General features: G+C 36.6%; 1 protein-coding gene across 2 annotated transcripts in view; it reads right to left on the bottom strand.

Annotated features, from left to right (window-relative positions):
• The window catches only part of PCSK5 (proprotein convertase subtilisin/kexin type 5), a 460,751-nt gene that overhangs the window by 229,497 nt on the left and 205,444 nt on the right, over positions 1 to 25,810 (bottom strand). For both annotated transcript variants that reach the window (XM_031014780.3, XM_031014779.3), the window contains exon 9: positions 16,747 to 16,847. In XM_031014780.3, the coding sequence (XP_030870640.2) occupies positions 16,747 to 16,847 (101 nt within the window). The remainder of the gene's footprint in view (positions 1 to 16,746; positions 16,848 to 25,810) is intronic.

The raw sequence follows: 25,810 nt of genomic DNA, 5'->3' as shown, positions 1-25,810 counted from the left end.
GGAAAGAGATGACAAGGAAGACAAGACGATGGATTTGGAGGACAGGAAACAAACCTGGCTTCAGAATATTAGCTTTACCTTGCTCTGAGGACTAACAATTACTGAGTCTTTCCTATTTACCAGATGCTTTACTGGGTGCTTTATGTATATAACTTCACTTAATGAACACACAACCCCATGAAATAAGCAGCATTATTATTCCCCTTTTACAGGTGTGGAAACTAAGGCTTAGAAAGGTTAACTTTCTTTCTCAAAGCCGTGTAACTAGTAAGAAGCAGAACAGGAAGTTGAAGGCAGGTTTCTCATATACTTCAGGGCCCAGGCTCTGAAGCTCTGTGGTGATCTTCGCCACTAACCAGAGTCACATCTGATTAAAAAGGTTCAAGGTGGGCTAAAAATACTCAATGTTTTCCAGGACATATTAATGAAAAGAGTTGCATCCCCTAGACTTGTCCTAAAATATATACGTTTTCATTACAATACAAATGAAAAAAAAATCCTAAAACTAAGCAAAACAGGACTTCTAGTTAAAGACTTCCTCTGCAAAGCTAATTTTAGAAGATAATAAAACAGTTAAAGTGACTTAAAAGAAATAAACCCGAGAATTTTACACTAGACTTGTCGTCCTTCATGAGTGAATACAGAAGACATATTTGCAGGACTGAGAAAACTGACCGTCAACAAATACAGACTCTGAAGGTCAAAATAAAATAAACAATTTAAAGTTTTATTTTGATTTATGAATAACTCAAAATTTAAAACTGTAAAATATGTAGTTGTTATTAGAAAAGACCTAATGATGACTCCAAAATAAATTGAACAGAATTAAGACTTAATAATTGTTTTAAAAGAATTCTTCTGGGGATAAAAAATAATAAAAAATAATTAACAAAAATGGTCTGTTGCAGAAATCCAAATTATGGTATTAAAGATAGGGAAATAAGTAGATGAGGGCATTAAAGTAAATGTAAGCCATGTTTATATAGCAAGGAGTCAAAGGTGATAACTCTTCTATTACAAAACACATTTATTTTAAAATACGGCTTTATTTACAACTATCTATAAAATATGAAAACTAAAAATTAAATAATAGACATAGATTTTTCCCCTGCACAAAACATATACAAAGATTCATGAATGGGAGGATTCATTGCAAACAATATAATGTTTTAGATTCAAAAACACTTAAAAGGACAAAAAGTTGAATTTGTTGACAAAGTGCTATCTAAAATAAAGATGTAACAGCATGACATTTGTGCATCAAAATGGACGAATCAAAGACTTTAAGAAAATAAAAGTAGGCCGGGCGCAGTGGCTCATTTCTGTAATCCCAGCACTTTGAGAGGCCATGGTGGGCGGATCACTTGAGGTCAGGAGTTCAAAACCAGCCTGGCCAACATGATGAAACCCCATCTCTACTAAAAATAATAATAATAAAAATAGCCAGGCATAGTGGCGGGTGCCTGTAATCCCAGCTACTCGGGAGGCTGAGACAGGAGAATAGTTTGAACCTGGGAGGTGAAGGTTGGAGGTTGCAGTGAGCCAAGATCGCACCACTACACTCCAGCCTGGGCACCAAGAGCAAAATTCTGTCTCAATTAAAAAAAAAAGAAAGAAAAAAAAAGAAAAAATAAGTAACTGTTGGAAGCACAGCAGTGTTCAGATAATTTAGTGCATTTATGTCAGGAGAAAAACATATGGGATTCGTTTACATTATAGTTAAAATTTAATAATATTGAAATATATGTCCTACAAAGAGTCATTTTTTTTAAGACTTCACAGATCAACTTAAGAGTTTGTAATGAAAAGATGAAGCTACATTGGGCCAAAAGGAAATTTCAACAATTGCCCTAAGCAAAAACAATACCTCACCAAACACCAGTGTTGCTGATAATCTAACCCTATTATCTGGACACAATATAGTGAAAAAAAGGTCAATAATAAATCTCAATAGCGACAAAGTTTGTTTAACACTTAACAGTACTTTACTCAATTGTCATTCTATCAAAGAGCAAGTGAAAATATCATTAGAAAATAACAGTCTATCAAAAGTGTGTTCAGAGATAAATTCACATCTTTAAAAAGTTTTATTAATATAAAAGGAAAGATAAATGAACCATGATTCAGCCAATAAGAGTCATAAAAGAATGAAGAGGAAAACACAAAAGAAATTTTAAAAAGAAAGAAAGAAAAACAGAAAAAAAATTACTGATAAAGAAATCTCAAAACTGGACCTTTGAAAAACAGTGATAAAAAATCTAACCAAGAAAATAAGAAGAAAACACTAATAAATTCTAAATATTAAGGCAGTCATAAAAACCAATACAAGAGATGTTTATAGTATTAGAAAATACTGGGATTACTTCTAAAAATGGCTTTGAGGCCAGATGGTTTCCTTCAAACATGCGAGAACTCTGATCCCAAGGGTCTCTGGAGAGAAAATACAAATTGCAAAATTCCATAATTTATTTTGTGAATTTAACATCATCTGATACCAAAAACTTGCAGAGACAGGCCAGTTTCAAGGTCAAACCAACGTGGGTTAAAAGCTTGACTCTCCGTTTACTACCCATGTTACCTTATAGATGAGAATTACATGAAATATACCAAAAGTATACTTTAGAAAATGCTATTTATCTGCTGTAGGTACACAACTAATATTAGCTAGCTGCTGTAATAATAGCATAGAACACACATATATACATACACATTAGGTAGTAAAAGAAAATCTCAGAAAAATAAACTCAAAGACATAAAACACGCTAAAATGAAACCAATAGCATATTAAATAACTAAATCTGATTCATAAATAAAAGCAGGGAATAATGTTAACAATGTATTATTCTAATAAATCATATCAACAAATCTAGTATGAGAAACTATATATTCATCTAAACAGATACGGAAACACCCAAATCTCATTCCTAATGATAATACAAAACAAAAAACGCTGCATAGGCATTATGAAGAACATCTAAAAGAAACACAAACATTGACAAAAAGTGAAACAGAAGGTAAAAAAGAAAAAAGAAATCAATAGAAAATCAGGATCTAAGTGTGAACCCTTACTATCTCATAATATTTAACATTTTTTGAAGGGTTAATGTAATAGAAATAATACTGTGATGATATCAGCTTCCTTATTTTAGTACTTTCCATATACCTAAGTTCACTTAATCCTAGCAACAATCCTGTGATTCTGAGTTACTGACCCAAATTTCAGATGAAAAAACTCCAATTAAACAAGGTTAAGAAATACGACTTCCACTTGCTCAAGGCTATCCAGGAAATAATAGTAGAGGCAGGATTGGAACAGAAGTTAGCTTGACTCCAAAATCTGAACTTATAATGACTAATCTGTACCACTATCCAATAAGAACACATATGAAAAATTATTAAAAATAGACAAGTATTACTATCATCAGATGCTATGAATATATTCTGAAAAAAAAACAAGAAAATCAGCTATAATATAATGTGAGTTAAAGGACCTAGAGATAAGAAAAACATACAAAAATAATGGCTCTGTTATAGATAAGCAATAATCAGTTAAAGACATAATGGTAATAGCAAAACAAACAAATATTTGCTACTCCAAAAAATAAGTCTGAAAAACTATGAAACTAAGGACAAGTCTGATACATTAATATGCCAATAAAAAGAAGATCTAAACAATGTAGAAAGATTTTCTTGATTGGGAAAACTTGTAAAGAAGCCAAGATTTACACAATTGTTATAAATTGCCACTGGGAATGTTTTTGGAACACAAAAGACTGGTTCTAAATTTTATCTGGGAATATGAACAAATAAGAATGCTTAAGAAAATGTTGAAAATATGAAGTGATTCTGTAACGTTTAAAGATTTGGTAGAAGATAAAACAGAAAATGCTAAAGGAGATCCTCATAAATGCAACAACTTAAAAGAATACAAAACAAACTGCTTTTGGAGGAGATAGATTACTTAACAAATGACATTGGGCAAATAGGATCCCTATAAAAACTCAATTTACATCCTCATACTGGACAACAAAATAAACTCTAGTTGGTTAAACTTTAATGATGAAAAATAAAACAAGAAAACAGCATCGCATATTGTCACTGATTTATGGTATCTAAAAATCAAAACCAGTGAATTTATGAATATAGAAAGTAGAAGAAAGGTTACCAGAGGCTGGGAAGGGTGGTGATGGGGAGTGCTGGGGGGAGGTAGGAATGGTTAGGGGAGGTCAAAAATAATAGTTAGAAAGAATGAATAAGACCTACTAAATGATGGCACAGCAGGGTGACTATTGTCAATAATAACTTAACTGTACGTTTAAAAATAACTAAAAGAGTGATTGGATTATTTGTAACTTAAAGGATAAATGCTTGTGTCATGGATAGCCCATTCTCCATGATGTGATCATTACACATTTCTTGCCTGTATCAAAGCACCTCATGGACCCCATAAATATATACACATACTATGTACATGCAAAAATATTAAAAATTAAAAACTCAAGAATAAAGAAAACACTACATGAAAATGTCAGTCATTAATTAATAAATGTTGACATAGGAAAGAGCTTCCTAGCCTGAGGCTTTTTAATCTGGGGTCCATGAATTCCCCTAAGGTACAGGAAATTCCTTGCCACATGTAAATCTGGACTCATTTAGGGTAAAACATACATAGCTTCATCAGCATATGTAAAATTCTCTAGGAGGTACAAAAAGATCAGGTATGCCTATATAATTGAAGATTTCATAAAGGACACATATATTTGACTAAATAATACTTTTAAAAAAATACAAAAATTCCCTATTTCAAAACAATATAAACAATACCTAAAAGCAAATGAAAAATTGAAAAACATTTGCTGTAACTATGGCCAGAAGGTAATATGTTGAGTATATGCAGGTAAGACAAATATGAACATGAAAGAGTATTAGGTGATTAGTAGAGGATTCAAAGCATTATTATCTTTTCGAGTGACTTTGAAACACACTTTTGAAATTCAATTTGAATACTAGTCCTCACAATTCAAAAATGTCTCAGCACCTAATTTCCAACAACTGAATGGGGACAGCACCCATAAAAACTTGAAACCTTTTTTAATCTAATCTTGCTTGATTGCAGGTTAGAAAAAACATTATTTGGTTTAAAAAAAAGGTTGGTTTAAAAAAACAAATGGGAGGGGAACAACAAAATGAACAACATGATCTGAAAGGAAAGCAAAATGCAGATTAAAGACAAAGTATGCAATATTTTTTATAGTAAACATGATGCATATATTAAGACTATTTGGAACTAGCATCATAGCATTAGGAGTTATACTAAAAGCTTAAAGTTGGCTGTGTAGGGAGACATTTGATTTACATGTCTGCATGATTCATATATATATTTTGTAAAATGTGTTATTTTGATGATAATATAAACTTATATTAATTAATTTGAAGATATTATCAAAATAATACATCATATAAATAAACACCTAAATTTTAAAAATGGTTCTATTGCTAATAATAGATTATAATGGTCATGAGATTGCTCTTCCCGGTATCTGTCAGTATTAAATAAATACTTATTTGCTTCTAAGATATTAGTGGCAAATGAAATCAGTAGAATGCTTGCAAGCACCACTGTGATGAAAAAGGCTCTCAATCTTTTGGATTTCAAAGACTGGAACATTGTTTTTCAACTTGGGAGTCAAAGTGAGATTCATCACTTTCATTGCTAAGTAAGGATAGCATCATTTCATACAAGTAAGAAAATGTCATGCAAAAACAGTATATATAATCAGAATGAGTCACTTTAAAATTATTTTTTAAAATTAAAAAATATACCTTTGTTTTAAAAATAACCTACATTGCCATTGTTATTCACCTTTGCCTGGTGACCCCTGAACACTCACTGAATAGCATCTCTACACACCAGATGGTTTCTGGGCAACCTTCCAATGTTACGATTCCTCAGACAAACTGATAACAATTGCTTTATATTCCAGGTATGGGATCCTAAATGCTTGAGAATTTTAGCACAATGAAAATTATAAAGTTGAATACATCTGCTATGGAAAATGAGGCTATCAGATGTCAATTCCAATGGCACCTAAATTCAGAGCAATGAATAAAAATTCAGCATGACTAATACGATCACTCCTTTATCATACTCTCTCCAGGAAGCTCGCTACGACATTCTTCCAAGTTGTTCGCAAAGGTTTCCAATAGCTAAATGACAAGCAGACTCTGCTGAGAGCCCTTGAGAGACCTCACCTCCCTATTTTAAATCTCACTAGAATTATCTTCCTTCGTACCAACATTCCCTGGTTGTGTACCAAGTTTTTCAAATAAATTCGAGTGCTCACTGAAGACTACATAACTGCATTCTTGCTGACTAGATGAACAATTTTAATCTGTGAAGTGATGCCAGTTTTCAACCTGTTTTCAATCATACACAGGCAGGTTTCTAAATTTGTTATAGGAATGTAAAAATTATGGATCATTCAGGTATTCCTCTTTATCATTTGGCCTTCTATTAAGGCTTGGTTGTGATTGCAAGCTCTATTAGACGAAAAAGGTAAGATGTGCTTAATGTTGCCAGAAAGCAATAACTCAGTAAAAACTCACAAAAACCAAGTGTAAGTTGAATCACTTTTATGACTACAGTTGCTGCAAAAATGCTGTCATCTCCTTGATGGCCTTGCCACTTCTTTTCCCTATTTGCCATTATTCATCCTTTCCTACTCTTACCCTACCATCAATCCCTCTAGCACAATATAATGCTTTGTTTTATTTTTTCCTTCATGCCAGATGTAATTATCTTTAATCTCTGGCTCCCTTGACTGAAAGGTAGGCTCTATTGGAGCCAAGTTCAAGGCCTCACACACATTTGTGCTCAGCTTACTTGACTGTTCCTGGCAGCTCTGGCAAGGACCATGCATGTTTTGTTCATAGATGTATTCTAGTTCTTAGCACGGTGCCAGGCACATACCGAACTAGCTAAACATTGCAACTATGACTTGTAAGATGTATTACAGGTTCAGAAATGTGAAAAAAAAAGTTTGTTTCAAAATAAAGAAATTATGGTAACAAGCATGACTCAATAAATATTTCCTGAATGAATCAATCAAGATTTAGAGTTTAAACTTGTTGGCGCGATACCTCACTAACTACAGATACCTGAATAGATACCTATCCATACTTTTGAATAACTGTAGGGAAAGTTCCTTCTCTCCATTTACTCATTCATTCCCTTTACGGTTTATAGTGCCCATTTGTAATTAACCATGTCCCGTTACAGTACTTAACAAAGAAAGGTGATATGGTAGAATGGTGGGTTCTGGTGTCACATTACCTTGTATTCACCTTCCACACCTATCACCTGTGTGAATTCCTAACCCTCATTTTCCACATAGGAAATATGGTGATAATGCCTACCTTAGAGCACTGCTTTGAGGATAAAATGAGATTACCAATATAAACACTCAGCTCAGTATTTGGCATAAAGCATTCATTGAAGGCTGACTGCTGTTTTTTTCCACCATTTTATCTCTTAATTTTATCTTTTTGCACTATGCAACATCTCCACTCAAGGGGGCCAATGGCAAGTAGAATCTTTTGGGTCACAGACAGGATGTCACTGTCTGATGTACTACAGTCTTTACTGGTAGGGATGATACTACCAGGTGTCACAGACTTATTGCTTTTTCTGTGATATGCAAACAACATAAACTTTTACTTCATCTTAGTCACACATATGGTGCTTACTCAATAAGGTTCAGAATTATGAATAGAGAAATGAAAACTTAATCTAAGATGGTAAGAAATAATGCAATCTTATAAACATCCAATGTCTTTCTTTTTGTGTTGCATGTTCTATTCCAGGTATTACAGTTTATTTCACTATGAATGTGCTGCTTGGAGCTTTCAACACATCAGATGTCATAATCATCTTGTTGATGTCAGGATGAATAAAATCTTACATGTTAGTAAAATGACATGCTTTCAATCTGTCATTTTTATTTTCCTTATTTACTTTTCTCTCCTATTGATGGCAAAATGCATTATGATTATAAATTTTTAAACAGAGGAAAAAAAGAATGTTGGAATCAGTTAATACAAAAACTAGATTCCAGTGTCACTAGGAACAATTAGGCTCTTCTGAACAAATGACACCAAACAATTTTAACTTTTATGTGACAAAAATGTCCTGGAAGTAAAAAATTATAGGGCAAGACAACGTAGCCATAGGCTAGATCAATTCAAAACTCAGCCCAAGAAAACTTGGCATATAAACAGATTAAGTTTGAACTATGTTTAAATATAGAGTAGAGGAATATAATCTGAGAATTTTCAAATACAAAAACAGCAATATTTGATGAAGCCATCCAATGATATATTATGCAATGAGTCTTTTAATACGCTTTGACTAAAGTGATTAAGTAGCAGGCTACGATGTGAAACTAATGGACCCTAAAAAAGTCATCTTCTCTTTTTCTTAGCAAGAAAAATCATATTTGATGGTATTTGGGGTGTTACCATAGGCACTATCAGAACAAAAATTTCCTGGCATTGAGTAAAATCCACAAACCCTCAAGAGACTAAATTTAATACTAAATTTCACATATTTCTTGTAAACTCACTAATATACATCAGTGGAGTTTCTAAGCAATCTTATCGGGTAACTGCATAAAGGTTAATTTGCTAACACTCTGTTTAAATTAAAAGACACAGAAGCAGATGAGCAATTTATAATGTAAATAATATTCTCTGTTTTCTTTTACTTTTTTAAAATGGGAACTGTCTCAGTCATTTATAGCAATCATGATCTCTGGGTAGGCACTTTTTGCAGATTAATTAGCTGATGGGGAGGCTGGTGTACCCAAGGACAGTCAATAATTGCCAGAGAAATTTGCTACAGGTCTTGTTGCAAAATCTGTAGGCCCAGAGACTTTCTTGTACAACTGGATTTTTATGCAGCTTCTAATCCCCAGAATCCCATGGGGAGAATAAAGGGTATCTATTTCCATAGATGATATCACAATTTACCTGAGTTTAGCAAAGAAACTAGATCTTGATTTTTTTGCTTTTCCCAAAGGCACATATGTAATTCATTACCTGTTGGCTATACCTACAAAATATACATCAAATCTACCCACTTCTCTCTGTCCCCATTCCCATCACCTTGACCAGGCTACCCTAATCTCTCCTGCACTACTACACTGGCTTCCCAAATGGTTTACTTGCCTTGCTCCAGCACAAACTGGATATTTATAACATGAGACATTTCCAACATTTGACACTTGAAAATGATACTTGATCGGCTATACAAGGAAAAGGTCTGGTGATTGCAACAGGACTGACAACTATTCTTTGGAAAAAGCAATCTTTATTATTATAGTAATAAGAATAAAATGTTTTTAGTGACTAATACATTTTTCAAAATACAGCTAAGGAAAAAGAGGCAGGTAACAGTCTCCTAAGAACTTTTCTGTCTTCAGTTCAGTTTCTGAGCAACTCAACTATCCAACATGTTTCTTAGTTTTCTCATATAGGGAAGGAGTTGGAACACAATGGCTACATTTCAAGATAATCCAAGGTGAATGAGCCTGTTGACCAGGGCTTTTCCAGTTATAATAGACATCTCTGGAAGCTGTAGTTTTTGAAACCATTAGTTAAGGTACAAAGTTGAGTCCAGGAAAAGTTGGCTTCTACATAATTTGAACTTGAGAAGGACTAGAGGACAGAGTGTATTGTCTGTGTATATGTAGACATAACAAAGCTATTTTCATGCACAGTCCTGGCAAAAGGCCTGTGGTAACTGCTCTTTGGGTCTGGTTACAATTATTTCACTATAGGGAATAGTTCAGGACAGTACATCCCTTCTCTGTCCGCTAGGCCTCAAGTCGAAATGTGCATTGTTTTTACCTTATAAACCTTTTCAGCTCTCCTCCCTTGTTTTCTTTTAATTCTCTTCACCCTCTTCAGGCTGTATACCCCAAGCATTCATACCAGAAATTTCAGCAAAATTTTAAGCCCAACATACAACACTCCAATACACAAAAAACTCTAAGAGTATATGAAAGGAAGGGTGTGTGGAATACCTGCTTCTTTACCCTTGTAACTGTGTGGAATCAGGGCACATATGCTTGTATTTCTCTCTGTGCAAGTACTTTCTAAGTTCTAATTGAAATAAATAAAACTCTCTTAAAAGGAAAAGCTTGGTATGCCCTCTGCAATTTTACCTCAATAAGCAAATACACTTGTGCTCCCTGCCCACTGCAGCATCTCATAGAGTTGAATGTGGCCCTCGGGAAAATTTGTAATGAGACATTTTATACTAAAATGTGTTTTTAATTTAAAAAAATACACAGATGATAAGACTAGTTTACAGGATATCAGTACTAAGATGCTAACCCCAATATTAAGAAATGTTTATGTCTATCCTTCCTATGTGGCCTCCCTTAACAGTGCTCAGTTCTAGAAATATGAAGCACCCCTTGCCCCAGTGAGTACTTCAACTCAGAGCTGGCTTGTTTAAAACTCCAGAACCCTTCTCGACTGTCCCACATATTAACTTCTCACAGTCACTGTATCCCAAATATTCTGGTCATTTCTCTACAATTTTCCAACGCTGGAAACATGTAGGTAAGACAGATTATAATGAAAGGTGAAACAAAGACATAGAGTGGTTGATTCATCTGAATTATGTAAGATTTATATAGATGGACTTTTTAGGTTTACAAGAAATGCAGATGGTCAGTTTAATTTCCTGAGAAAATTTTCAAGATGGATTTGTGAAATCAACAGCATATGGTGTGAATCATCCTTTGGCTCAACACTTCTTTAACTTCTCACACTTTGACCTTTCCATGTCTCGAATGATCCCTTCCTCCAAAGACAAAAGGTAGAGGGGATTCCCTTGGAAGGTGAGAGAAGGAATAACATTCATGTCTTTATTTTAGCCAGGTGAAGTCCACTTCTAGCAAATGATAAATCAACAGGATGAGAGATGAGTTGAGGCAGTATGGGAGAAAGAAGTCACTAATGAATATCAACTAAAGGATATGGAAGGTAAAAGTAACTAATTGAGCAACTGAACTTCTCTAGGACTCAGTTCCATTGTACAAAAGGTAAGGTTGGACTAGATGAATTAATTTAATATTTGTTGAGAATGGACCTTGTTCATAACATTATGCTTAGGTGTCGTGGAGGATACAAATTTCTATGGAACCAATGTTCCAATTTGAATCATCAAAGCTGGGCATTTTTATTTTCATCCAAGTCCTGCACCCTCTACAACCCTTCCCCCAGAACGATTTCATTGACTTCCTTAAATAATTTGCATATATCTGTTAGTGTACATTTGCTTCCCTAATGAGAAAATAAAATCCCCTGAAAGCAAGTGATATATAATATTTTATACATATTTGAATTATGTCCTGAGTAACTTAGTGCCTAGTATGATGTTTTAATTTTTTTGTAGTGTTCAATGTATTAGTTATATACTCATAAATAAAGATAAGATATAATCCTTATTCTCAAGGAATTTAAATTTAATTTGCAATAGGAGGGAAAAGATAAGTAATAAGGAGAAAGTAGATGAGCCTACCTAGAAACATGTGAATGTGTATATGTATGTGTATATATAAGATACCAGAGGGAGCTAATGTTCAATATGCACCAGGTGTATTTCTACTGTAGAAGAGCAGCTGTTATTTTAATTTATTTTCTAAATTTAGATCTAGATATATTGGGTTTTCTCACAGTAGGGTATTCTTGTGGCCTCTGAGATATGAAATGTAAGGAAAAGGCTTTGTGGTCATTTAAAGCAAGAATTTGTAGGAGATTCTTTATACCAATACCCTTTTAGGAAGTTTTAGATAATTTCAGAAGTTTCAACCTGACTCAGTCCCCTTTATTTACCATTCACTGTATAGAGTAACATTTCTTGATTACTGAACATATATTCTTCAATTTTCCAATGAAAGACCCTTTGCAATTAGAAGCAGAAAGGTTTCTTTGATGAACTTAATTTTGGTATTTTCTGAGTTGATGCTGATATTGTTACATATGAAATATTCCACTAAAATAAGCTTTTCATTGCTAATAATTGCAGATGGGTGAGGAAAACTTTCAGTACAACTTATTATTCTGAGCACTCTGTACTTTCATGAATGTTAGTTATTTTGACTTTATTTTATAAACAATTTTATACAAAACATCATTTAACAGCAAGCTCTTTTATTTTTTTCCCCCCGATAGATCTACAGCACTGGGAACATATACTAGGACCTAGATGCAAAACACTTTTCAAACATAAGGTGTTCTGCCAGGTTGCTAAGCTAAAATTAGTACAGCCATCTTTCATTTTGGTTTTTCATTTAATAAACCTGCTTCCTTGCATACTCATTTTATTTGAACTTTTTGAGTTAGGCTAGGTAAAAAGACATCATTTTAAGCAGCAATCGCCCAAATGATATCCTATAATCACTGATTACATGTTCCCTATCCATTTAGCTGAAACACCAGAAAGTTACCAAAAAAAATCCAGAAAAAAATCATACTATTAAACATTCTGAACCAATAAAAATGTTCTGAGGGTACCACATCACAAAAAATTGTTTCTCCCCTCTCTTTTAAGATTAAAGTATTTTTTCTTATTCTGAAATCGTCCATAATTTTTAGAAGCATCTTTGAGAACAAGGAGGAAATCTCCCACTTTAGCAGAAAGGCAAGACTCATGATGAGACTGTCAAAGGTGGCTGTAGAGCTTAACACAACCCAAACCAAAGAGGCTCCAACCCAGGAAAAAAAGGTAAAGGAGAAAGATTTTCAGAGGAACTGAGAATTCTTCTAGTCTTGGGAGCAGAACAATTTCATTCAAGTATCTGCGAGCATATTAGAGTGGAATTTGTTGCAACACATATTCTTATACATCCTGTAGAAACAGGATGGCCTGAGAGTCGTACTAGCTGTTACAGCAAAGTTTTTTCTTTTTTCTTTTCTTTACTTTTTTTTTGTTTTGAGACAGAGACTTGCTCTGTCCCCCAGACTGGGGTATAGCAGCATGATCTCAGTTCAGTGCAACCTCTGCCTCCTGGGTTCGAGCAATTCTCTTGCCTCAACTTCCTAAGTAGCTGGGACTATGGGCGCGTGCTACCATGCCTGGCTAATTTTTATATGTTTAGTAGAGATGGGTTTTGCCAAGTCGGCAGGCTGGTCTCAAACTCCTGACCTCAGGTGATCCTCCTGCCTCAGTCTCCCAAAGTGCTGGGATTATAGGCGTGAGCCACTGCTCCTGGCCATAGCAAAGTTATTTCATGATCAAACTTGTTATGTTTGGAAAAGAGATCTGGATACTTTTAAGTTTATCTGTTTCTATGTTTTGTATTTCATTCCACTTCTTTTTCTTTCTCCCCCACAACCTTTTTTTTTTTGAGATAAGGTCTCATTCTGTTGCCTGGGCTGTAGTGCAATGGTGTGATCATAGCTCACTGCAGCCTTGAACTCCTGGGCTCAAGGGATCCTCCTGCCTCAGCCTCCTGAGTAGCTAGGACTACCGGATGTATTTGTTTTCTTTTCCCTTAGTTTCCTGGGAAGGTTTTTGAATGGCAGAGAGGCCAATGGTAGAAGCAGCATCACAGAAGGAACCACAGTCCTACCCATGCAGGCAGACATCTGGAATGTAAGGAAGGGAGGCTGGGGAAAAGCTCAGGACCTAGTTTTCTCTAATGTTCCTATGACTGAGTAAATACAGTAATCTGGTGATATTCAGAGAAACAATAAATTTCTCCTGACAGTACAGGGATAGCTAGGACATGCAGTCAAATAGGGACTGGCAGACTCTTGCAGCTTTTCATTCAAAGGCTCAGCGTATCCAGTTACTGAATGAACCCTGGCAGGCCATGCATACCCAGCGAGTAGGGCAGTGTCCTGAGTCATAACTCTGCCTAGAGCTGTGGCTTTCTCTCCTCTCTTCTTAAAAGAGCGTATCTTGTAGATCTTGCTCCTCAACTTGTGTTAGTAAAGGCTGAATCTCAAAATATCAAGGTTCAAGTGCTGTTGAGAAGTAATAGTGTAAGAGGAGATTGCAAGGGGTGGGGCTGGGTAAATGAGTGAGGCACATATACAAGGATTAGGTTTAGTTTTAGAGCAACTGCAGCCTTAATGCACTGTTACTGGAGCTCCTCTCTTCAATTTCTTAGTTTTAGGTATGTTTCACATTAAGCTGGAGGCCCAATACTTATTGATGCTAATTTAATATCAATATCTGACCCACCCTTTCAGTACTCAGACCTCTTTCCCGTAATTTTCAGCTTCACTTTACAGGCAAAGATTGAGCTGTACAACAAACCAATGGAGTTACAAAAAAAGGTTTGTTTTTTCTGAGTTTATCAGATAGTTCATCATCCATTTTGGCCCCACAATTAGAGTGGACTGTTAACATCTTAAAACACAGTGCATTTTCCAGGTAGCCTGTATCTTAGGAACCTCCTTCTACTCATCACAGTTGTGTCAAAAATAGATCTTTAAAAATGCTTAAAATGCAAAAGAGAAAAAAAAAAAAACAATTGTAGTCTTTCAATGTGTTATGCAGTCCAAAGTGACCTTATCTTAGGTTATTTGAGGCATAAAGCAAGATTTTTGCATTTCAGCTTAAATCGTGATTAAAAGAACTGGTTTTTTTAAAAAATAATAGTGTTATAGTAATATCTCAAAGAGCTGAGTATCACCTAATTCTATGAAGCAATAGTTATAGTATCAGGTTGCCAAGTTTTAGTTTGAGATAGCCTTTGAGGGGGAGCATGGTAGAGGAATTCCTAACGTTTTTTCTTTTAATATTTTGTGGACAGAAACATATTCCAGAGAAACAACCTAGAATTTCAGAATAAAAACAATATATTTTTCAAAAATCCTGGGTAGAGTTCACCAAATTAAAAACACAGACACTTAATTGAGACTTCTGCTGCCAGAACACTTTAGTGAAAAGTTGTAAAGTGAGAATAGGATAAGTGCCAGTTCCTTGCTAAACCCAAACTTTTAACACCTTAAAAGATGTAATTTGTTGAAAATGACTTCATATTTAACCTCGTCAAAAAGAAAGAAATCCAAATGTTCATGGGGGCTTGGATATCTCTCAATCTCCAGGCTTGGGCAAGAGGCCACCCAGAGACAGGGCACCATATCCAGAGCCCATGTCCTTCCCCCGGTTTCAGTCCAACACATGACTTAGCAATTTGCTGTATCCACGTTATATTCAGGTCCAGCTGCCTTAACATAGGCTCTCTGTCTTACAGAGGGGCAGCTGTGAATGCTGGGAAACTACCTGTGTCCTGAGAATGAACTAGCACGATTCTTTTCTTTTCTTGAGATGGAGTCTTGGCTCTGTCACCAGGCTGGAGTGCAGTGGTGCGATCTCGGCTCACTGCAACCTCTGCCTACTGGGTGCAAGCAATTTCCCTGCCTCAGCCTCCCCAGTAGCTGGGACTACAGGTGCCCACCACCACACTGAACTAATTTTTGTATTTTTAGAAGAGAAGGGGTTTCACCATGTTGGCCAGGATAGTCTTGATCTCTTGACCTCGTGATCCACCCGCCTTGGCCTCCCAAAGTGCTGGGATTACAGGCATGAGCCACCGCGCCCGGCCACATGGTTCTTATTGTAATCCCTGAGCCTCTTCATTATCCTTGTATTCCTTCTCTGTCACTGGCTATTGCTCTACTTCAGGGTGCAGCTAGATGAATGGGCCTTTCCCTTCCTCCCTAGGGCAGAGGTGCAGGGCTATTTTTAGAAAACCGCTTATATCATTAGTTCAGTTCCTTTTTCTTATGATCCTCCTGCAGGGAGAACCTCAGAGAACAGGCCTTCAATCCCTATTCTAAAATTGGACAAGACATGTTTGGAATTCAAAATTTTTTCAGAGATGATGCCCATAACATACATGACACAAAATCTCCAGCGGGGTCTGAGCCAGCACTTCACAATCAAATACATGAATATTTCACAATAAATGTTATAAATAATACTGTAAATAGCCTCAAATGAGTTTTATGGCAAACTTTGCCAAAAAATGAATTCTAGTGTTAAATTTGCAAAAGAACGTTCAGTTTTCCTGGCATTTAGGATTTTAAAATTGAGGACAAGAGATATTAGATCTGTATTATTAGGTTTTCAAAAAGTTAAGGCAAATTAACCTATTTGTTCTTAGAGAAAAAAGAGATGAGGACCTATTTACAAATAGCCTAAAGGGGTCTTTCACAGTAATCTTTTTGACACAGAATTTGACTATACTGAACAGGATTAGATATAAATGGGTTGTCCTCGTCCCTGGCATATTCTATTCTGCAGAGCCAGTCTGTGACTGTGCTATTGTCGTGGAATCGGAGCTGCCTAGTCATGCTTCAGAGAAACAGACCAGAAATGGGCAGACCTAACCTCTCTGGGACGCTCAGGAACATTCCCAGACTAGAATAAAAACCTCAACAAGGCAAGAGAGTTGGAGCCAACTGGCATGCATGTGCTATGACTCCATAATAAAGTAATTACACAGTTTGATTTTTTAAGCATGTAAAACCAAAAACCTTATCTTCTTCTTAATATAGGGGAATTTTTTTAAAAAGCCCAAACCTTTGAAGTTTTAAAGGTGGGATTGGGAAGATTATATTCTAGGTTGTCATGCTAGGGGTCCTATACAAGGGAAGGGGTACGTTTTCCCTGAGATCAGGGATTGTCACCATTGAAGACATATAGAGATCAAGGCTTACTTGGCTTCCAGGGCCAGTGCAATGATGCCTGCAGCCATGGGGGCTGAGGCTGACGTCCCAGTGTGGTTGTCCGTGCAACGCTGCCTCAGATCTGTAGTGATCTGGAAAACAAAGTGAAAAGTTTAGATCTCTGAGGCCAGTGAGAGTCACCTGCAAGTAGAAAGAAATATACTCATAAAAATAGAATGGGGGTGTATGTTAAATACTTGTTTTAAATCCCTTGTTCCTACAAGCCTGTAAATCATATCACTTCCAGAGAATTGACTGTGTAGATCAACTCTGAAAAGGGAAGTGTTTGGAAACTGAACTCCATTTCTGTTCAAACCAGGGTCAAAACCAGGGTGAGCCTATGGATGAAAACATAAAGATCGTGCAAATACCTCCTTAAATTCTGCTCTGTAAGCCTCTTGCTTGCTTCTCCCTAGTGCCAGTTCTGGTTAAAACTGAAGTTCTTTCCTTGCCTCAACATTTTAAAATAATCAAACACATTGTATCAAATCCAGACACTGAGCAGGCATTGGCAACATACAGAATAAAAGTACATGGTCCCTGCAGCCTAGAACTGTTACCTTGGGGAACCACAGATTTCAAGCCAAAAGTATGCTCTGCCATAGAAAGAACCTTTGGTTGTGGACCTGTTTCTAGAATCAATAGAAATGTTGCATGGATGAACCAAGACTTCCTCAAAGATATAACATGGATACTAAAAATAAGGCTGAAGCCAGTGTACTTGATATGCAATTACAGCACTAAGTGTAAGCTTGTATATTAGAGAAAATTAGTTATTTATCCATTTTATTTTTTAATCAAAATGTGAGAACTAAGTATTTTTATCCTCTTGGCTTAAATCCAGTTCACTTCAGCTGTGACGGAATAATATTACCATCCAGCAAAGGCAATGTTTCTCAACCTTTGTTTCATTATTTTCTCACTATGGAAAAAATACATTAAATTTAACTTCTCCTTTAATACTATGGAATAAGATTCTGGAAACCACTATAATAGCTCTAAGATTTTTTAAATCCTCCCTCTTGGACAAGAATCCATTTTTTGCCCTCTTTGGGACAGTATCACCTCTGGGGGAGTATAGAAGTCTGTGAGAGGAGTTAGTGGTCTCATTGAAGTTATTGGAAGGCTATTAGTAAATCTGTCCTTCGCATCAAGGCAAGTATATTACCATATATTACAGATAAGAAAACGGTCATGAAAGGTCCCAGAAAGGTGAAGGGGGATCCAGGCAGCTGAAAACAAAGGCCTCTCCTTCAAAGTGCTTCCTTCAAGAGGAGTGTGAAAATTAGTTAAATTTGGTTTGGAAAGAAACTTGATCTTCACAGGAACAAAGTGCTGTATAGCTCCTTAGAGACAGACTCTCACTTAGAAGTTTATTCTATGTCACATGAATATGTCTAAGTAGACTCTTTTATGACCTCTCATGGATCTAGATAGGCATTCTGGCTGATTTAGTTTCACATGAGACCATAAGCTCTTACCATCCTTTCTGTGTTCCTTTTGACAACTCTAACATTACCAGATTATCTGTACTAGATAAGTGTGGGTACTGATATAAAAGGAGTGAAAGAATGAACAAAGATCTATAGAACTACATAGATACGGTGGTGGGGGAAGGAGTCAAACCTTTCACTACATTTTACTGAATGAATGAATGAATGAATGGTGTGCAAGAACCCTGAAGCCATCTACTGAACCTTGACATGTGATGCTTGCAGGATGTTTGGGTAAATAGGGCCCTATCCACTTTTATGTTAAGAAACTGTCTGGGCTTTTCATTGCTGAGTTTAAAAAGGTATTTTTTTATTGTGTTAAAAAACATATAACATACAATTACCCTCTGAACAATTTTTATGTGTACAGTACAATGTTGCTAACCATATATGTACAAGCTTGTACAATATCACTAGGCTTTTTCATCTTGCAGAACTCAAACTCTGTAACCACTGAACAGTTCCTCATTCTCCCTCCCCTTGCCCCCTGGCAACCACCGTTCTTCTTTCTACTGCTGCGTGTTTGATTCCTCTACATACCTCATGTAAGTGGAATCATACAGTATCTGTCTTTTCAAAACAGGATAATCTCATGTAGCATAATGTCCTCAAGGTTTATCCATATTGTACCATATGACAGGATTTCTTTACTTTATAAGCCTGAGTATATTCCATTATGCCACATTTTCTTCATCCATTCATCTGCTGATGGACACATGGGTTGCTTCTACCTCTCAGCTATTGTGAAGAAGGCTGAACATGCACATGGGGGTGCCGAAATCTCTCTGAGACCCTGTTTTCAGTTCTTTCAAATCGGTAATTCCAGAAGAGGAACTGCTGGATTGTTAAAAGGAATTGCTGCCTCCTTTGAAATTATGGGTGAATTTGCAGCCTGATTTTCCAAAGCCCTGGTCCCTAAGTCAATGCATGAACACACCAGAAGTAGCTTGTTTCCAGGTGTCCAGATCTGCTGTTGTTGAGACGGCCTTGCCTGCATTCTTCCTATTTTATCTCACCCCATGGTCACATTCCTTTGTCCAAGTTTTATTTTTTTTCAATGACTTGTGCCTGGATTCAAGATTTTTCATGATATTTTCCCACTTGGCTCTCCTTGCTTATTCTTCAGCTGCACCAGACATTTTCAATGCACAGAAACAAATCCAGAATAAACACTCCAAGTGTGTGTAGCACTTGAGTCTAATAAATAACCATCTTCAGCCACCCTCAAATGTGAACAATCAAAATTTTATGATCTTGCATTTGCAACAGTAATATGCTTCGTCTGCATAGTGACAAGGTATCTATGCATACAACTTATGCTTTAATATAAAGCTACTTAGTACATTTATATATAAACAGCAATGAAGTGTTAAATGCTATTAATGTCGGCACATCTGTGTAATTCCAAATCCCCATTGTGTTATAATTTTTTTCAACCACTTTAAATGAAACTTGACTGGTGAGTAGGGCTGGATGGAGTGCAGGAGAAAGGTGATGGAAAGGGGTAAAGTTAAAAGGAATGGGGAGAAAAGAAACAAAAACATCCCCACTCCCTTCTCATCCTGCTTGAAATGGAAATTCCAGCTGGGTCATTTCAAGAGGAAGTTACTATCAGAGGTGGCAATATTTAGGTGTAAATTACTGGAAAGATCTAAGGCAGGGTTTTCGTCATTAAGAGAAGCCACAGCATCGGAGTTTTTGTGTCTATCTTTACAAATAAAAGGCAAAGGCCACCAAAGAGCAGGCAATCTTGAAGAAAAATGACGTTATGAAAACTGGAACCACATGGAATATCCCCATGAATCACAACACATGTATATAGGATCTGACAGTGTAATTTAAAGGCAAGTTGCATTCAACAGTCGGCCCACTACATAGGGCGGGGAACACAGAGATTCTACATGCAAGCACTTTCACTTTAGATTCCACTTTAAATAATGTCTCAGAATTTGGTTTAAATCCTGATGGCACATCTTGCATGCTCCAAATTCCCCCAATTCACTACACAAATCAGAAACAGAATTTTTCTCCAAAGAACTTCTCAGATTGCTCAAGAAAATATCATTTGTGCCCATCAGAGTGATGGAAACTGGAAAGGACACCAGGCCCTGAGCCAGATCAAAGCTGTCCTGATCAGCAAATTAGATTTTCAGCGTCTCTCAGGATCAGTAGCAGATGGTTTTTTGGACTCCACTATGTTAGGGATGTCATCTTCCTTTGATGACAAGCGGTGGGTACTGTTCAGGTTTAGACAGCCTCCACTAAGATGAACCATCACTTTTTCTCACCCTAAGCAATTATGTCCTAATATTTCACATTTCATTACTTGTTCTGATTGGACCTTTGATTTTAGCCTGTTGATGTAATTCTCCAGGGAATCTCAGTTCAGATTGACTTTGGCCATAAGTGACAAGCTTTGATAGCAACCCCACAGTCAAGAGTTTCTCTCTCCTTGATATCTAGTGATCTGTTTTACTTTGAAGGTGCCATATTGTCTCATATCTGTTAAAAGAGCAACTGAACAGATATTTTTGAAACATGAAATGATTTTACTGTCTGTTAGGTTGAATTTGTTTCTGGTGTTGATTTTGATTTGAACTAGAATTGTGCCAAGAAAGCTGTTTCAGACACAGCTATGGGGGAGAAGGGCAGAAACTAAATTTTAAATGTGTCAATGACTAAAATAGAAGAAGCTGATTTATTAAGCACAGTAAAATAAAAAAGAACCGAAGACTAAAGAAAGCTTTTTGTGTCCACAGAAGTCACAAAGACTGGTGTAAAATTCAGTCATGACTGACAAGTCCACACAAAATCCCACTCTCGTGTTGCTAAAAGCATCTGTAAATGTGAAGTACAAATAGAAGATTTTGCTTACAAATGGAGGGTTACTATCACTAAAGAAAAATCCCATGTTACATCACTTTTGTATCTCCATAACGTTCAGCTCAGTTCCATGTACCAAGAGGCACAATATTTATTTGCTAAGTTGAATCCCTAAAATCAAGCTCCTTTATATTCATTTCATTCTATACTTCAACTCTTCTGTTCATTAGGAAACACTCAAAGTCACTTCTTTTTCCACCATCCAAACAAAACTCACAGAAATTTGTAGTCAACCTACAAAAATTATGTGTGCATATGTGTATATACAATCCAGGGTTTAAAGTACAGCTAATACTCTCACAAGTACTACAGGTTGCGTATCCCTTACCCAAAATACTTGGGACCAGAGGTGTTTTAGATTTCGAATTTTTGCAGATTATGGAATAGCTGCATTACCCCAGTTCAACATCTCTAATCTGAAAACTTGAAATGCTCCAAAATCTCCAACTTTTGGGATGCCAAAATGACACTCAAAGGAAAGGTTCATTGGAATGCTACAGATTTTGAATTTTTGTATTAGAGATGCTTTATCTACCACCAGCTACCACCAGCTCCACTGCTTCCTCTAAAACTACCACAATGAGCAGCTTGCAATGAATGAGACAGTATGCAAGAGGTATTTATGTGTGTCCGTATAAAATGATATATAAACCCACAGGAACACTGCAAGGAAGATATTTTATTAGCTAAGGAAATAGAGGCTCAGAGGGGTTAAGTAACTTGCCCAAGGACAAACAGCTACAAAAGGGCTCGTCGGTGGTAAAGATATCAAACTGTAAAATAGCAGCAAAAGAAAAAAAAGCTGAGTCACAAAGTGTAGTCATTCATGACAGCAAAGGTAACAACAATGGCAGAACTGGCCTCATGGCCCAGCCCAAGTCAGCAAGTCCGTATAGAGGTTCCTTCAGGCCATTAAAATGAGACCTTTTCAGAAGCAACGTTTCCTTTTAGCTTTTTAACTTTCTCAAGAGAACATGTATCAAACTTCCAAATAAACAAAAACACATCTGGATTCACTAGACTTTTACTCATGAAAAATAATGGAATTTTCTAAGTCAAAAGAAGAAATGGAGAGATGACAGAGAATAACCTAGTGCAAATGGTGAATGCATTTGAAAAATGAATCGGGTGGTAGAAGAGGAGCAGAATATTTCTGCAAAAGAAAATGTAGAGCTGCTTAGAAGCATTAAAAGCAATAAGATAATTCCTCCACATGGAATTTGTTTTTCAGGCCAACTCTGAGATACCCCAGGCAGCAACTTTGTTTTGAACACAAATAAATAAAATGACATCAGGAGAGGGCTAAGCAGAACATATATTCTCCCAGCTCTGGCTCAGAGAACCCCTCCCAGGAGGAATCTGAGAAACCCTATGTCCCAATCACTAAGATAAATTACTAGGGGGAAAAAAGTCAAAGTCTGAACAAGTCCCAAAAGAAAGAGATAATTTAATGATGGGAGGGACTGGAGAGAAGGGGGAGCCTTATTTATAAAACAGAACTTGAGAGAAATGTCAGGAGGAGGTGAAGGGTTATAGATAGGATCTTTTAGGCTTTTTGACACTAAAAACAGGTTACATGAACAGCTTTATCATGTTGCAGGATTCCTGCTGGCAATTTTCTATGCTAAATATCCTGTCAAATAACGTTTGACTTTCACCAACCTACCGATAGAAGAAGTTTCTCTGAAAGAAACAGAGCAGCTCCCTGTCTTCCTGCAGCTATATAAACAACTTGTAAAGCCTCCATCCTTCCAAATGTTTGCTAGTCATTTATGCACGAATATTTATTAAGCTCAGGCTCTGGAAAGGAACAAAACACGGTCTTCATCCTCAAGTAGTTTCCATTGTAGTGCGAAAAACAGACAGTAAATAAGAAAATATGTACTACCATGTGAAGTAGCTATAAGTGCACTAGAAAAAAAAATTGAACCGGGTAAAGGAGTAGAGAGTGGTGGAGGGGCGTGCCTCTATTTTAGAAAAGGTGATGAAGAAAATCCTCTTTGAGGTGAAATTTGAGAGGAGACAAAAATGAAGTGATATTTGGTAGAGGAGTGTTCTAACAGAGGGCACTTTGCACATCAGGAAGCCCTGGTTTGAACATCATACAGAAAATACAAAAGCCATGACCTTGGGAGCTCAGTGCTAACTCTGCTGCCATAGGAACTAGCAACTCAGCTTGAGTTTTTTGCAAGAGGTTCAATTGTGTGAGGGGGTATGAAAAAGGGTAAAGGAATGAAATTCAAAATGAGGAGACTAAATAGTGAAAAACAATGGAAATGTATATATTCTAAATGCTTCTTTATGACTCTGAAAAGAACTCAAAACAGGTAAGAAAAGCACTATTCTTTCACATAGCCCCATACTGGATATCCCTAAGATGGATCAGGGTGGGATGCACACTGGCTACAAGATGAGTTTGGGGGTCTATCTTGACTTTGATTGGAATCCAAGCTCTACCATTTACTAGCTATGGTTTTTGTTTGCTTAACTTTTCAAGCTTTAGTTTTCTCATCTGTAAAAAGTGGGGGCACCATGATCTTTCTGCATAGGGTTTCCCAAGAATACAATGAGATGTTGCATTTGATGTGCATAGCACAGTGTCAGGCACAAATGAGAAGGACAAAAAATGTGATATTTTCAACATGTTAATATATAAATGTATTACATGTGAGACATGAAATGTGAACAATTATGTTAATAAATTCTTTCATTATACAACTTTAAAATAACTAGTCATTTTAAATGATTTCTATTTAGCTTATGAAAGAGCTTCTTTCATTGTAATCTTTATACTTTGAACACTTCCTTTGCTGTAATAAGATATAAGGTCATTGCTGATCCAAATCTACTAAAGCATGAATGCAATACCAAGGTCCACAACTGTGCTAGAAGTAATGGCAGGAAACCAAGGGACAGGGACTTCCTTATGTTTTGAAACCCAGGGCAAGGCTTTCCTGTTTGCGTATCATGAAAAGTCATTTTGTCCAGAACAAGTAAAATTTATTTAACAAAAATGCTTTCCCAGAAGCAGAGAGATTTTTTTCCCTCTCTCCTCAGATCCTCAGCAACTGTCTTGGTTCAAATCACAAAGGTGCTCTATGAATGAAGAGTGACAACCATGCTCTTCTGGGTAGGCTGCAGATGACAAAAGGAAATGAATGTCTCAGGGAAGGGGGCTTAGTACAAAGACAGGCACTGCCATTCCTGTAGCACTCAATCACATACGCCACTAACAGGATGCGGGCATCACCGAGGGACCAAAGGCGTCTGGGTTCAAAGCCTGGTGAAGGAAAGGTCCCAGGCGCAACGCAGGATTATTTGTCATTCTCATATCTAGAAGGAAAAGGGGTCAGCCGGACCATAAAAGGCTGATATTACTGCCGACTCCACTCATGTTCAAACTGTTAACATGTTCCCGATCAGAGTGTCTTTCTTTATGGGATGAGTGGAACAGATCACAGTGTTTTATAGATTGGAAAAACTGAGGTGCCATAGGCACCTAACAGCAGCTGGAAAAACACCCTAACCTCCCAGGCTGCAGAAAGCTACAGGAGCTTAGGCGACAATGCGACTGGACATGCACTGAGCTGCTCCTGTGTACCAGGCATCCGGTACCTTAACTCAGTCTTTTATTATCTTCATGGAAATCTCTGAGGTCGGTGCTGGTATTATCTCCATTTAACAGATGAGGCAATCAAGACTCCATGAGGGTTGCTTATCCACTGAGTGGTCTCTCTGAAGCTAGAGACTAATATAAACAGCTTCCAAATTTCCTCTCCAATTGGGGGTAATTTGGGAATTCAGGCAAAATAAGGGAATCTAAGAACTAGCTAGAGAAAATTTACTAATATAATCTCACAAAAACACAAGAAACGCATTAAACAAAAAGGAAGAAATGAATTAAGTTAAATACATAGAGTGCGTCACAGAAGGCTTTGAAATCACAAGCAAAAACTGGGGAAAAGTATATGACCTCGCGAAAGGATATTAACATTTAGTCATGGTGTCCACTTTCCCTTGTAAGCTCTCTCCCTGCCCACAGAATGGATCAATTTGTCTATCCGTGGGAGAATCCTAAATGACATCCCTGCCATGGGAGTCACAGCGGCAACCACACAATCACAGCAAACAATGACGAAGGCCCCAGGAAGGTTAAGTTTAGAGAGTAAAACTCACAGTAGTGATTTTGCAGTCCCTCTTTACATACTGTGTTCTCCCATCTGGACCAAGACAACCTTTCCTTCTTCTTTGATATTTTTACCATGAGACTATATGCTTCCCTTACAGAAGGCATTTATAAAAGTTAACAATACCCTCCCCATAGCAATCACGCCATAGAGAATAATAGGACTGACTAAATGGGCATAATTACTTTGAAGCAATAGTGAGTTTGACTTAAGATGATTTCAAACTCCAGAGGTAAAAAATGAGAACTCTTATTCGAGTTTTCATCAGGAATTTCACGATGCAGGACTGATGGATGTCACTCCGTGCTAGTGGACGTTGACCATGAGTTCTTATTTAAAAGCAAAGGGATATTTCTAGATTATAACATTTCTCTAATGGAGGCAAAATTTCACTGGGGCATCACTTTCCAGTTAAGGAAGCCGAAACCTCAAATGCAAAGCTCATCTCTGCATTTCCGCCTTTTATATTTTACTTGCTGTTTCAGAGTTATG

This window comes from Gorilla gorilla, chromosome 13, assembly GCF_029281585.2.
Source record: "Gorilla gorilla gorilla isolate KB3781 chromosome 13, NHGRI_mGorGor1-v2.1_pri, whole genome shotgun sequence".
In the NCBI taxonomy this organism is placed as follows: Eukaryota; Metazoa; Chordata; class Mammalia; order Primates; family Hominidae; genus Gorilla; species Gorilla gorilla.
This window is presented reverse-complemented; position numbering and strand designations above follow the sequence as displayed.